At 38.1% G+C, this 13,392-nt stretch overlaps 2 gene segments (V, D, J or C); one reads left to right on the top strand and one right to left on the bottom strand.

The window, feature by feature from the left end:
* The first annotated feature begins 2,407 nt into the window (after nt 1-2,407).
* LOC137198536 (Ig kappa-b4 chain C region-like) lies at nt 2,408-6,590 on the top strand. The segment is given in 3 exon segments: nt 2,408-2,415; nt 4,824-4,879; nt 6,111-6,590. Coding segments are annotated over 3 exon segments (390 nt in total).
* Nucleotides 6,591-7,744: 1,154 nt separating this feature from the next.
* On the bottom strand, nt 7,745-8,336 carry LOC137198535 (immunoglobulin kappa variable 4-1-like). The segment is given in 2 exon segments: nt 7,745-8,070; nt 8,285-8,336. Coding segments are annotated over 2 exon segments (378 nt in total).
* Nucleotides 8,337-13,392: the final 5,056 nt, after the last annotated feature.

Here is a 13,392-nt window from a genome sequence, read left to right as displayed (position 1 = left end):
AGTTTGAGTGCAGCTGTTGAGTCAGATCAGTTCCTCTTCAGCTGAGGGAGGTTTTTGTACGACGTTGTTTCACTGTGTGAACGGTGTGTAACCCTGCTGACAGTAATAAACTCCTGAATCTTCAGCCTGAACTCCACTGATGGTCAGAGTGTAGTCAGTCCCAGATCCACTTCCACTAAAACGATCTGAAACTCCAGAACCACGGTATGTAGCTCCATAAATCAGGAGTTTAGGAGCTTCTCCAGATTTCTGATGGTACCAGCTGAGGAAGCAATCAACTATATTGCAAACACTTAAACTGGTTTTACATCTGATGGAGACAGTCTGTCCTGGAACAACAGACTGAGATCCAGGAGACTGAGTCAGGATGATTTGTCCTGATGAACCTGGAAAACATGAAAAAGAGGAGAAGGGTTATTGAGACAAATCCAGCTTGGAGAAAGATGATCAACATGAAAACAGAAGAGTATCATTTCTTTAACATGGAGAATAGATGGAAGAAGGTAAATGCTGCTTGTTTCAGTGTTTCTCCATCACAGCAGAACATCATTGTGATGAACCTGGTTGCATCCTGAAGCAAAGTTTTCACAAGAGAGTCTCACCCTGAACAAGGAGCCCCAGGGTGGCCAGCAGTAGAGTCAGTGACATCATCATTGTGCTGCCGGCGTGTCAGTGGCTCTGAAAGGTCTGGACAGCCACTGATCAACACTGGCCTCTTAACGGCTGGGAGCAGAGAGGCAGGACAGATATGCAAACACACAGAGTCAGTCAACTGTAGCTGTCCTCAACATATCATGCTGTTTCCTCCTCACTGCTGGGAGAACTCAACATTTACATCATCCATAACATAAAGGAGTGAAAATCTGAGGGAGAGAATTTCATTAAGCAGTTAGAAAGACTGATGTGAAATGTGTAAAGGAAGAATTTTGAGGCTTAATTCACAGAATTGTTTTCAGTTTTTTTCAACATGGTTGATATTTTGTTTTTTTTCTCAAGTACAGAATGTGCAACTAGTGATGTGAAAGGCCCCAAATCCACCAAAGGTTTGTCAATAAATCTAAGCTTGTCCCACGTTAAAATCTATTGAAAACACCTTTCAGAGAGCCAGTCTGAATGTGGAATGGCAGCTGGTGTAGCAAATGAGAAACTGATTCTCAGACGGACATGAAGAGTTTTGTAGGTGTTTATCAAGTCAGACATCAGGAAAAATTATTCTGAAATTCCTATTGATCTGCAATGTCTTTAACATTGAGGAAATACTTGAGTTCTAATTCTTTCATGTCAGTTTGGTAAAATGTGGATTTCAAACAATGCAAAAGATTTGCTGCACATTTAAAATAGGATTGAGAATAGTTAGAACACCTGTTGTAATTTCTGATATGATTAGTAACTGAAAGAAGGCAAGATGAGGATTTTGTGATGATTAATAGGATGTCATCAGCATACAAAGTGATCATTTTGATAGTGTGAATGAAATGATGCCTGAGATACTGATGGATTTGCAAATGGAAAAAAGAATCAAAGTCTAAAGAGCAGTGGAGAAACAAACCATTTATGTCTAATAAATATTTCTATTTCGGGGGCTGTTGGGCCATTGCATTTTTGAGGGGTTTGGGATGCTGGAAAACTCATGAATATTGGCACATATGTCAGAACTGGCGAAAATTGCAAATTTCTGTAGTGATTGCGCTTGGCTGTGAATAATAAAGGTTGTTTTACACCTCTCTGTCTGAGCGTCTATATTTACACCAGCAGATGTTTGTGCTTCATCTGTTGGAGCTCAAAGGATCATAACGTAAGTTATCTGCAACTTTTCAAACAATAATCTTCATGTAGCTGCGATTCACAAACTGTAGACACCACGAGAGCTTTGATCAGTCCGCAGCTGCTTCCACATGTTCAGTGTTCTCACTGAATATCTGCTCTTCCAGTGGAGCTTTTTCTTTTCATTATTTTTTCATTTATTGATTTAATTCTTCATTTAAAGGACCAGTGTGTAAGATTTAGGAGGACCTATTGGCAGAAATGGAATATAATATTCATAAGTATGTTTTCATTAATGTATAATCACCTGAAAATAAGAATAGTTTTCGTTACCTTAGAATGAGCCCTTTATATCTACATAGGGAGCGGGTCCTCTTCCACGGAGCCCGCCATGTTTCTACAGTCGCCCAGAATGGACAAACCAAACACTGTACACAGCAGAGTATTTGAACCCACTTTTTCCAAGTTCAGTGTGAACAAGAGGTTCAGCTGATGTTAAAATACATTGTAAGTACTGTATTTAAATGTAACCAGAGATCAGAGGGAACCGGGCAGTTTTTGCAGTAGAGCCTCATAAATAAACAACATTCAATGCTGCTGCCTTCTGTTTGTTAAGGAGGACCATCCCACCGTTTCATATAAGATGCGATGGTGAGAGAGGAATTCATCAACTGTGATGAAGAGCAGTGCTCTGTGATACACTGAGTCAAGAAGCTTTAAGGTGGAGGGAGAAGCATGCATATATAAAATATCACCATAATCAAGCGCACACAGAATTGTAGATTGTACAATGGTCTTTCAACTAGCAGAAGAGATTCTCAGGATGAGAGAGAGGAGGAACACAAACCAGTGTTGGAGAGTTGCTGACCACCATGAAAGTAGGAAAGGTGTGAAGGAAGGTAGTCGCACACTCGTAGCCATGATTTGATATTTATATGGAGATCTTTTCTGATATTCTTTTGATATATTGTATAACTAACCTTTTTTCAAATGTATTGTGCATTTATATGGAGATGTTTTTTTGATGCACTGTATGATCTAAGCTATTGATCAAACGTATCATGTTTTTCTGATGTGACTTTTAAATGTCATGTGAATCAGGTACTCGCTCCTCCAACAGTATGTAAATGTGATTGAGGACACTCCTCCCCATGACAGACACACCTGTGTCCTATCTCCTATATAATGTCTGTTGAGCTGTTATGTCCCTCAATACCCTGAAGAAGACTGTCATGTCAAAACGTTGGTAAATTATTAAAGTATATTTTTAGTGAAGTGGTGACGAGTGTGTGACAACCTTCCTTCACAGACTAGCAGAAGAGAAACATGATTTGTTTCTGTACAAAAATCCATTTTTGACCTTCAGTTTGCTTGATAGGTGTTCCACATGGGTCTGAAAAGTGAGTCTGGTTTTTGATTTTTGACTTTAATGCTGCAACAATTATATTATCCTCATCTAACAGATCCACTACTGCCAGTCCAAACTTTCTCTTCAGCAGTGTTGTTACTGCTCTGTATAACAAAGTGAATATGAGAGAAAGTAAACACAGCTAGAACAGGTAACAGGTAGAGTCTACACAGAACTGTCAATCACCTGCTGAGCTGTGGAGACACCTTGATACAGAAGATTATTTCAAGTTTTAAGGAATCTGATGTTCTCAATGTATAACTTCATATCACATTCATATGTTTTAATAAAGGAACAAAATACCTGTTTTGCCTCTTTTTTCATTTATTTCAATGTAACTAATATGTTTCCTTCAATTTCTATCAGGTCATCAGTACAAAGTTGTTACTGTGCTTGTACCACTGTGAGACCAATCATGAACAATACTGTGATTATTATCTGTGATAGATTCATATTTGTTACCATATATGTGTGAATTGTCTAATGGCTTAATCTAAAAGTTGTGTGTGTGTGTGTGTGTGGGTGGGTGGGTGTGTGTGTGTGTGTGTGTGTTCAGTGAACTTCAGTCTGACTGAGGGAGGTTTTTGTACGACGCTTTTTCACTGTGTGAACACCCACTGACTGTTGATAGAGTGATAACTCTGACAGTAATAAACTGCTGAATCTTCAGCCTGAACTCCACTGATGGTCAGAGTGAAGTCAGTTTTTGATCCACTGCCTGAAAAACGATCTGGAATCCCTGATTCTCGCTGGTCAGCATAGTAAATGAGGAGTTTAGGAGCTTCTCCATCTTTCTGTTGGTACCAGGCTAAGGAGTCAAAAATACCCAAAAATTTGTACACATCAGGATTAGTTTTACAGTTGATGGTTGTGGATCCTCCCAGAGCAGATGTCACTGCTGCAGGCTGAGTCACTGTGACCTGGCTTCTGGACTTTGAGGATACAGAGACAAAAACATAAAGCAGCGTCATGGTTTTGATGGTTTTGATGGTTTTGTGGGCTTCATTTCAGAGGGACGGATGTTCATAGAGGAGAGGAGTTTGATTCTCTGGACTTTACCTGTGAAGCAGCAGCAGAGGAGAGTCCAGATGAGGATGGAGATCAAAGTCATGTTTTTGATGAGGAGGATTTCTGTGGCTTCTGTTGTGATGAAGGACAGCTGTCAGTAATCCAGTGTTCAACTCTCAGGACTATAAACTCTCCCAGAGCACTGGAGCATGGTGCTGCTGATGCAAAGTGGCTCTCTATGGAAATGCTCTGACTGACTCCAACAGGGACTTGGATTACTCTGATGACGCTGCTTAATCAATGGATCAATACATTTACCAGAATATTGATTAACTATGTGTCAGTGATCATTTTCTGTGTTTCATTTATGTTCTGTGAACAGATTGTCTTCAGAAATGTCTGTTTTGATTCATTTTACATCTACAACACTCAGTTTTAATTCAAGACATAATTTAAAATACAGTAAACATGAAACTAAATTATTAATTTTACAATAAGAATATAAATTATTGGCCTACTGTTATATATTTTCATATCATGCAGCTGTGTTTCACAGACTGAGACTGTTTTTGTAGAGTTTGTTGTGTTCAAAGTCAGAGAGCCGTGTCTCTCTACAGTGAGAGGTTTTTGTACGACGACTCAGTCAGTTTGTATCACTGTGGTTGACGTTCGGTGGAGGAACCAGACTGGATGTTGGAAGTAAGTTAAACTTTGAAAGTATTTTATTAAATCCTGAGTGATATTTAGGTTTTTGCACATATGTTTTCTCTAGAAATTGAAATTTCTGATTTTACATCTTCACTTCTAATTTTTGACCAACAGTTGTCCACCAGCAACAAAAATAAGAGTTTTGTTTGTTTAAATTTAAATGATGAATCAATATATTCTAAGTGTTTGGTCCACAGTAGAAATCATGTAATGTTTTAGATTCAGGCTGAAATTTGAGGACTTGTAGTTTTAGTTTAATGTGACAAAGTCAGAGAGCCGTGTCTCTCTACAGTGAGAGGTTTTTGTACGACGACTCAGTCAGTTTGTATCACTGTGGTGGACTTTTGGTGGAGGAACCAGACTGGATGTTGGAAGTAAGTTTCTGCTCAAATATTAAATATCGAATCATCAGTTAAGTTTATAATTTCTGTGTCTGAACATTTGTAGTCGATATAAGTTTCCACTGAGCTGATCTAAAACACTTTAAAGTCTCAATTTTATTGTTGATTTCTCCTCTTTAACCTTGAAGTTGAACTCAAAGCAGCTTTACTGAACTTTTCTTTACATGTTCCAGTTAGTTTGTTAAATGTGAACAGCAGAAAGATTAAAGAACAACAATCCTACTTTAAACATGTTTTTAAATTTAACCTTTAAGTCTCAATTTTAAGTGAACGTTGATTTAAAACTATTCTGAACAACGTGGGCGATTATGACGAAAAAATGCTGCATCTCATCATTTAAAGTGTCTAAAATTGTCTTTTAACCTCAGTTTAAAATATTTCTTTCTTCTTAAAGATATTTGTTTCTTTAATATGTCTCAACATGTTGTGTATATTACGGCTGTCTGTTAGATTTTGCTCATAATCCTTTAACACTGAATCTGATTAACTGTCGCTCTTTTAATAGTTTTGAAAGTAAATATGTTAAAAATCAATTTATAAGATATATATTCAAACTCTTTGTCCTTATTTTCAGTAAATAGTGTAAAATAAAATGCAGTAAAGAGTCATATGAGGACTCTTTCTGTGCTGATCTGCATGAGAGGTTTCTTAAAGGGAAGTGAAACAATGTGTGAGTGAGTGACTGGTGGAGCAGAAAAAACATCTGACAGAAACTCCTTAAAGGGGAAAATCCACTCTAACACAGTAAAGGTGTCCAAGTGTCTGGTGTTCGATTGACAGATGTGTGGTCCCTGTCCTCTAATGTGATTGGTGTCTCCTAGGTGATGTCCGTCCCACCCTGACGGTGCTGCCCCCCTCCAGCGAGGAGCTGCAGCAGGGGAAGGCCACGCTCATGTGTCTGGCCAACGATGGCTTCCCCTCAGACTGGAGTCTGGCCTGGAAGGTGGACGGCAGCAGCAGCAGCAGCTTGGAGCAGAGCAGGAGCCCCGGGGTGCTGCAGAAGGACGGCCGCTACAGCTGGAGCAGCACCCTGAGGCTCCCTGCAGACCAGTGGAGGAAGGTGGGCTCTGTGACCTGTGAGGCCACCCAGGGCTCCCAGACTGCAGTCTCAGAGACACTGAGGAGAGACCAGTGTTCCCAGTCCTGACCTGACTCACTGCTACTGCTTTTACTCTGCTACTGCTCTCACTCTGATCTCTGCAACTATCTCTCTCTTTTATTTCACATGTTTCAGTAACAATATTTACTTGCTTGTTGTAATGTTTCAATATAATTTCAGTATTTCCAGACAATAAAGATCTGTTCATCAAATCACTTGTTTTCATGTTTATTATTATAAATGTGTCTTAATTATTTTCTCTTAATGGTAACAGTAATGATATTAAATCCTGATAAAAACTGAGTTATAAATGTTTCAACTGCTATATGAAGACTTCAGAAGGAAAATGTAAGATCACATAATGTATTGATTCATATACTGTATATTAGGAAAGTATTTACACTCAAACAACACTCTTAGATATTATGTGATTAGTGCTACACAGTCATGGTGGTAGTAAGTCCATAATTTGTTTTCATAGTTTACAGTAAAGTCATAATAATTGTGGAAGATGCTTTGCTGGAGTCACTTCAGATTTGTCTGTATTAATAGACTTTTGTCACAAAATCTATAGTTGTCTCAGTGAAAACACATCCAATCATTTCTGCTTACCAAAGTGTGTTAATGTACAGACTATAATATTGTTTTAGATTTATATAAAGAAACATACATCTACATGTTTTTATACAATCCAAATTTTCAAATATATTTTTCAAATCTGAAATAAAAATCAGGATATCATCTGCATAAAGAGATATAAAACAAGTGTGATCTGACATTTTAACCCTTCAGATTTTTAAAAACTGCTTCTGCTGAAGAGCTCAAACACAAAGACAAAAGAAAGAGATGAAAAAAAGAGAGAATTAAAATATTAATTACATATTCTATGAAATCCTTTTTGGTTTTAATCATAAATACTAAATAAATACTAATAATAAAATGACTAAAATATGTCGAATGAAATTATTCATAATATTACAACACAAATTATTAGATTTTATCAAGATTATATTCTGTAATTCATTTTGAAACATGAGTAAGATTGAGTTTCTATAAAAGAGATCGTATAAATATAATATAATATTTATAATTTTAGTGTTCATGTGTTGTAGTCAGTAGATTTAACTTATTAAAGAATTGAAATTTACTTCAACAGAGGTTAGATTTGATGTTCAGCCAAATGTTTCATACAATGTTTCAATGAAAGTCTTAAAAATATAACTTGTTTGTTTAAACACAGAATATTTAGTATTAAAATGTTCAAAGTAAGTTATTAAAACCTCTGTTGTTTAAGTTTGAGTGCAGCTGTCAGATCAGTTCCTCTTCAGCTGAGGGAGGTTTTTGTACGACATTGTATCACTGTGTGAACGGGAAGCTGTAACTCTGCTGACAGTAATAAACTCCTGAATCTTCAGCCTGAACTCCACTGATGGTCAGAGTGAAGTCAGTGTTGTATCCATTTCCACTAAAACGATCTGAAACTCCAGACTGACGGGTTGTACCATAATAAATCAGGAGTTTAGCTGCTTCTCCAGATTTCTGAAGGTACCAGTTGAGGTAGCCCTTACTATTACCATAATTGTAAACACTTGAACTGGTTTTACATCTGATGGAGACAGTCTGTCCTGGAACAACAGACCGAGATCCAGGAGACTGAGTCACAGTGATTTGTCCTGATGAACCTGGAAAACATGAAAAAGAGGAGAAGGGTTATTGAGACAAATCCAGCTTGGAGAAAGATGATCAACATGAAAACAGAAGAGTATCATTTCTTTAACATGGAGAATAGATGGAAGAAGGTAAATGCTGCTTGTTTCAGTGTTTCTCCATCACAGCAGAATCATTGTGGTGAACCTGGTTGCATCCTGAAGCAAAGTTTTCACAAGAGAGTCTCACCCTGAACAAGGAGCCCCAGGGTGGCCAGCAGTAGAGTCAGTGACATCATCATTGTGCTGCCGGCGTGTCAGTGGCTCTGAAAGGTCTGGCCAGCCACTGATCAATACTGGCCTCTTAACGGCTGGGAGCAGAGAGGCAGGACAGATATGCAAACACACAGAGTCAGTCAACTGTAGCTGTCCTCAACATATCATGCTGTTTCCTCCTCACTGCTGGGAGAACTCAACATTTACATCATCCATAACATAAAGGAGTCAAAATCTGTGGGAGAGAACTTAATTTGATCTCCACCAAGCAGTTAAAAGACTGATGTGAATCCTATAATGGAGGAATTTTGAGGCTTATTTTAAAGAATTGTTTTCAGTTGTTTTTTTCTCTGTTTTACCATGGTTAGTATTTTCTTTTTTCTAAAGTACAGACTGTGTAATTAGTGATGTGAAAGGCCCCAAATTCACTAAAGGTTTACAGATAAATGCAGGTGTTTCCTCATTGAAATCTGTTGAATACACTTTTAAGAAATCCAGTCTGAAGGTGGAATTGCAGCTTTTGTAGCAAATGAGAAACTGATTAAGACATGAAGAGTTTTGTAGTTGTTTATCAAGTCAGACATCAGGAAAAATGATTCCAACATTATTGATCTGCAATATCTTTTAAAACGTGGACATGTTTCAATTGTAACTATTTTATCTCAGTTTGGTAAAAATGAGGCTACCAAATGATGTAAAAGATATGCTGACCATTTAAAATAGGAGTGAAACTAGTTGGAGAAAACCTCTTCTAATCTGATTAGTAACATAAAAAAGGGAAGACAGAGATTTTGTGATGTTTAGTCGGATGTCATCTGCATACAAGCTGATCTTTTTGATGGTGTGAATGAAATGATACCTGAAATGCTGATGCATTTGTTCATGGAAGAAACCAGGGGTCCAATCAACATCTGAAGAGTAGTGAAGAAACAAGTCATCCCTGTCTCATAAACATTTGTTATTATATTTGTAGTGATAACTTCAAATGATTAAAGATAGAGTGAATGATCTGGATAGACTTGTAAAATAACTGCTTGTGTGTGTGTTCAGTGAACTGTATCAGTCTATGCAGTTGCTCCCAGCTGCAGAAGTCAGCTCAGTTTCTGTTCAGTCTGACTGAGGGAGGTTTTTGTATGAGGCTTTTTCACTGTGTGATCAACCACTGACTGTTGGGATAGTGGAGACCGTGACAGTAATAAATTCCTGAATCTTCAGCCTGAACTCCACTGATGGTCAGAGTGAAGTCAACTCCATTCCCTGCTCCACTTCCACTGAATCTGGACGAGATTCCTGAAAATCTCTCTGATGTTTTGTAGATCAGAGGTTTAGGATTTTCTCCAATTTTCCGATGATACCAGGCCAGCCAGTATTGTGAACCAGAGTAGTGATATACTTGTGTATTACCTTTACAGTCAATAGAAACAGTTTGACCAAGCTCCACTGATTTGGCTGCTGGTTGAGTCAAGACAATATTTTGTCCAACAGACCCTGAGGAGAGAGAAGAAACACTGGACATGAGATGGTGAAACTCAGCTACACTCCAAATGATTTTCACATGACAGAAAAAATGATTTTCCTCACCCTGAGTGAAGCAGAGGAGAGTCCAGATGAGGACGGAGATCAAAGTCATGTTTTTGATGAGGAGGATTTCTGTGGCTTCTGTTGTGATGAAGGACAGCTGTCAGTCATCCAGTGTTCAACTCTCAGGACTATAAACTCTCCCAGAGCACTGGAGCATGGTGCTGCTGATGCAAAGTGGCTCTCTATGGAAATGCTCTGACTGAGTTTTTAACAAAATGCGTCAGTGTTCATGTTTATGCTGATTTCTATCAGTTAATTCACGTCTTCAAATGTCTACTATCTTATCCAGAACTGTAAAGGCTGTCAGTTTCATTTTACCACAAATTTAACATCATATACGAAACATAATTATTAAGTTTGGAAATTTGTGGGGTTTTGCTTTAGTGAGTTTCCGTATAAACCAGCTGTGTTTTACAAATACATAACGGTTTTAATGAGTTTCTTGACTTCATAACCAGAGAGCCTGCCTTTAAAACACTTCTCTTATTACACTTACTGTCCCTCAGGTTTCTTCATTTGCACATTTTAAAGCTGCTGATCACACTGATATCATCATATATTGTTTTATATCACAACACTCTTTAGATACAAACATAATGGAGTCACTGGTTAATTCACTGACAGACTTCATTCACGTCAGTGTTGCTCTGAGCTCAGTTTGGTCTCACAGAAAGTCACAGTACAAACCTGCTGCTACATGATAAACAGTATATGTAAAATGATTCCAACATTCATATTGATCTGTGATATCTTTGACATCAGCGAAATACTGGAGTTGTAACTATTTTATCTCAGTTTATTGAAATGTGAATTCCAAAGGATGTAGGAAGGACGATGACAGGAAGCTTGTAGACAGATTGTGGGATTGACTGGTGTAATGCTGTACTGATGTGCTGCTGAATAATAAAGGTTGTTTTACACCTCTCTGTCTGAGCGTCTATATTTACACCAGCAGATGTTTGTGCTTCATCTGTTGGAGCTCAGAGGATCATAATGTAAGTTATCTGCAACTTTTCAAACAATAATCTTCATGTAGCTGCTTGATTCACAAACTGTAGACACCACGAGAGCTTTGATCAGTCTGCAGCTGCTTCCACATGTTCAGTGTTCTCACTGAATATCTGCTCTTCCAGTGGATCTTTTTCTCTTCATTAATGCTGAAACAATTATATTATCCTCATCTAACAGATCCACTACTGCCAGTCCAAACTTTCTCTTCAGCAGCATTGTTACTGCTCTGTATAACAAAGTGAATATGAGAGAAAGTAAACACAGCTAGAACAAGTAACAGGTAGAGTCTACACAGAACTGTCAATCACCTGCTGAGCTGTGGAGACACCTTGATACAGAAGATTATTTCAAGTTTTAAGGAATCTGATGTTCTAAATGTATAACTTCATATCACATTTCATATGTTTTAATAAAGGAACAAAATACCTGTTTTGCCTCTTTTTTCATTTACTTCAATGTAACTAATTTGTTTCCTTCAGTTTCTATCAGGTCATCAGTACAAAGTTGTTACTGTGTTTGTACCACTGTGAGACCAATCATGAACAATACTGTGATTATTATCTGAGATAGATTCATATTCATTACTACAGACATATGAATCAATTGTCTAATGGTTTAATATAAAAGTTGTGTGTGTGTGTGTGTGTGTGTGTGTGTGTGTGTGTGTGTGTTCAGTGAACTGTATCAGTCTCTGCAGTAGCTTCCAGCTGCAGCAGTCAGTTCAGTTTCTGTTCAGTCTGACTGAGGGAGGTTTTTGTACAACGCTTTTTCACTGTGTGAACACATACTGACTGTTGATTTTATGGAGACTCTGACAGTAATAAACTGATGCATCTTCAGCCTGAACTCCACTGATGGTCAGAGTGAAGTCAGAGTTTGATCCACTGCCTGAAAAACGATCTGGAATCCCTGATACTCTCTGATTAGCATACTTAATCAGCAGTTTAGGAGCTTCTCCATCTCTCTGTTGGTACCAATGTTGGTCATGGACACTCACATAATAAACATCCTGACTGGTCCTACAGCTGATGGTTGTGGATCCTCCCAGAGCGGATGTCACTGCTGCAGGCTGAGTCACTGTGATCTGGCTTCTGGACTCTGAGGATACAGAGACAAAAACATAAAGCAGCGTCATGGTTTTGATGGTTTTGTCGGCTTCATTTCAGAGGGACGGATGTTCATAGAGGAGAGGAGTTTGATTCTCTGGACTTTACCTGTGAAGCAGCAGCAGAGGAGAGTCCAGATGAGGACGGAGATCAAAGTCATGTTTTTGATGAGGAGGATTTCTGTGGCTTCTGTTGCGATGAAGGACAGCTGTCAGTCATCCAGTGTTCAACTCTCAGGACTATAAACTCTCCCAGAGCACTGGAGCATGGTGCTGCTGATGCAAAGTGGCTCTCTATGGAAATGCTCTGACTGACTCCAACAGGGACTTGGATTACTCTGATGATGCTGTTTCTAAAAGGATCAATCAATTTACCAGAGTACTGATTTTTTTTAACATAGATTTGGTTTGATGATTGCAGAGATTATCTTTCAGAACGTCTTCTGTCCTTTGAATAAAGTTATGTTTCAAGACTCTATGAAATAAAATATTCTTGATTATTTTAACATAATGATTATATAGTTTCATCTGATGAAATCTACAAGGCATTTATTTAGTGAGTCTATTATTTGGAAACATTTCATGTGTTTCACTCAATCATTATAACAGTGAGTACCATAATATCACTGTAGCTGGTTCAACATCATGTTGTAACAATGTTGTAAATTGGAAAAAGCATTTTGCTGCAGTAGTGAAGTCCATCTGTTTTTATGTTTCATAAGTTGAGCCTGTGTAGGAGAGGACAAACACACACTATTTTTTATTAGTTTGGTATTAAGCTGAAAATGTTTAATTAAAAAAAAGTATTAAAGACTATAATGCATTACATTGAGTTCTTTGAAAATGATGTTTGAGTATATTTGTTAAACTTAAATAGGAGCTTTCAGCTTGAAACTTTTTATCTTTAGTAGTGAAACCTGTCTGTTGCCATGGTTCATCAGTGATGCCTGTCTGTCATCATGGTTACTGAGCTCAGAGAGGGAAGTGAAACGCTGAAGACCAGTTTCATCCAATCAGAGGAAGACCAGAGACGTGATTGGTCCAATGTAGAGCCAAAGTAGAACAAGATCATGTGCTTGAAAGCGGTCAGAGACGTGAACATGCCAGTCTGTCTGTGGCTGAATCCAAACTGTTTCAACAACCACGCCTTCCTCCACCCACAGAAACTAAACTCTGTTTGCCTCCACAGCAGCTTTCAAGTCAACTGACTGAACATAGCAGAGAAAGATTATCCACAGTGACAGACAGTCATCAGTGGAAGTACATTTACTCAAGTATTGTACGTGAGTATAATTCTGGGGTACTTGTACTTGAGTATTTCCAGTTGATGCTACTTTATACTTCCACTCCACTACATTTCAGAGGGAAATATTGTACTTCCTCCT

Source organism: Thunnus thynnus, chromosome 15, assembly GCF_963924715.1.
Source record: "Thunnus thynnus chromosome 15, fThuThy2.1, whole genome shotgun sequence".
NCBI classification, from domain to species: domain Eukaryota; kingdom Metazoa; phylum Chordata; class Actinopteri; order Scombriformes; family Scombridae; genus Thunnus; species Thunnus thynnus.
Note: the sequence above shows the minus strand (reverse complement) of the source record. Positions and strands in the feature narration are given on the sequence as shown.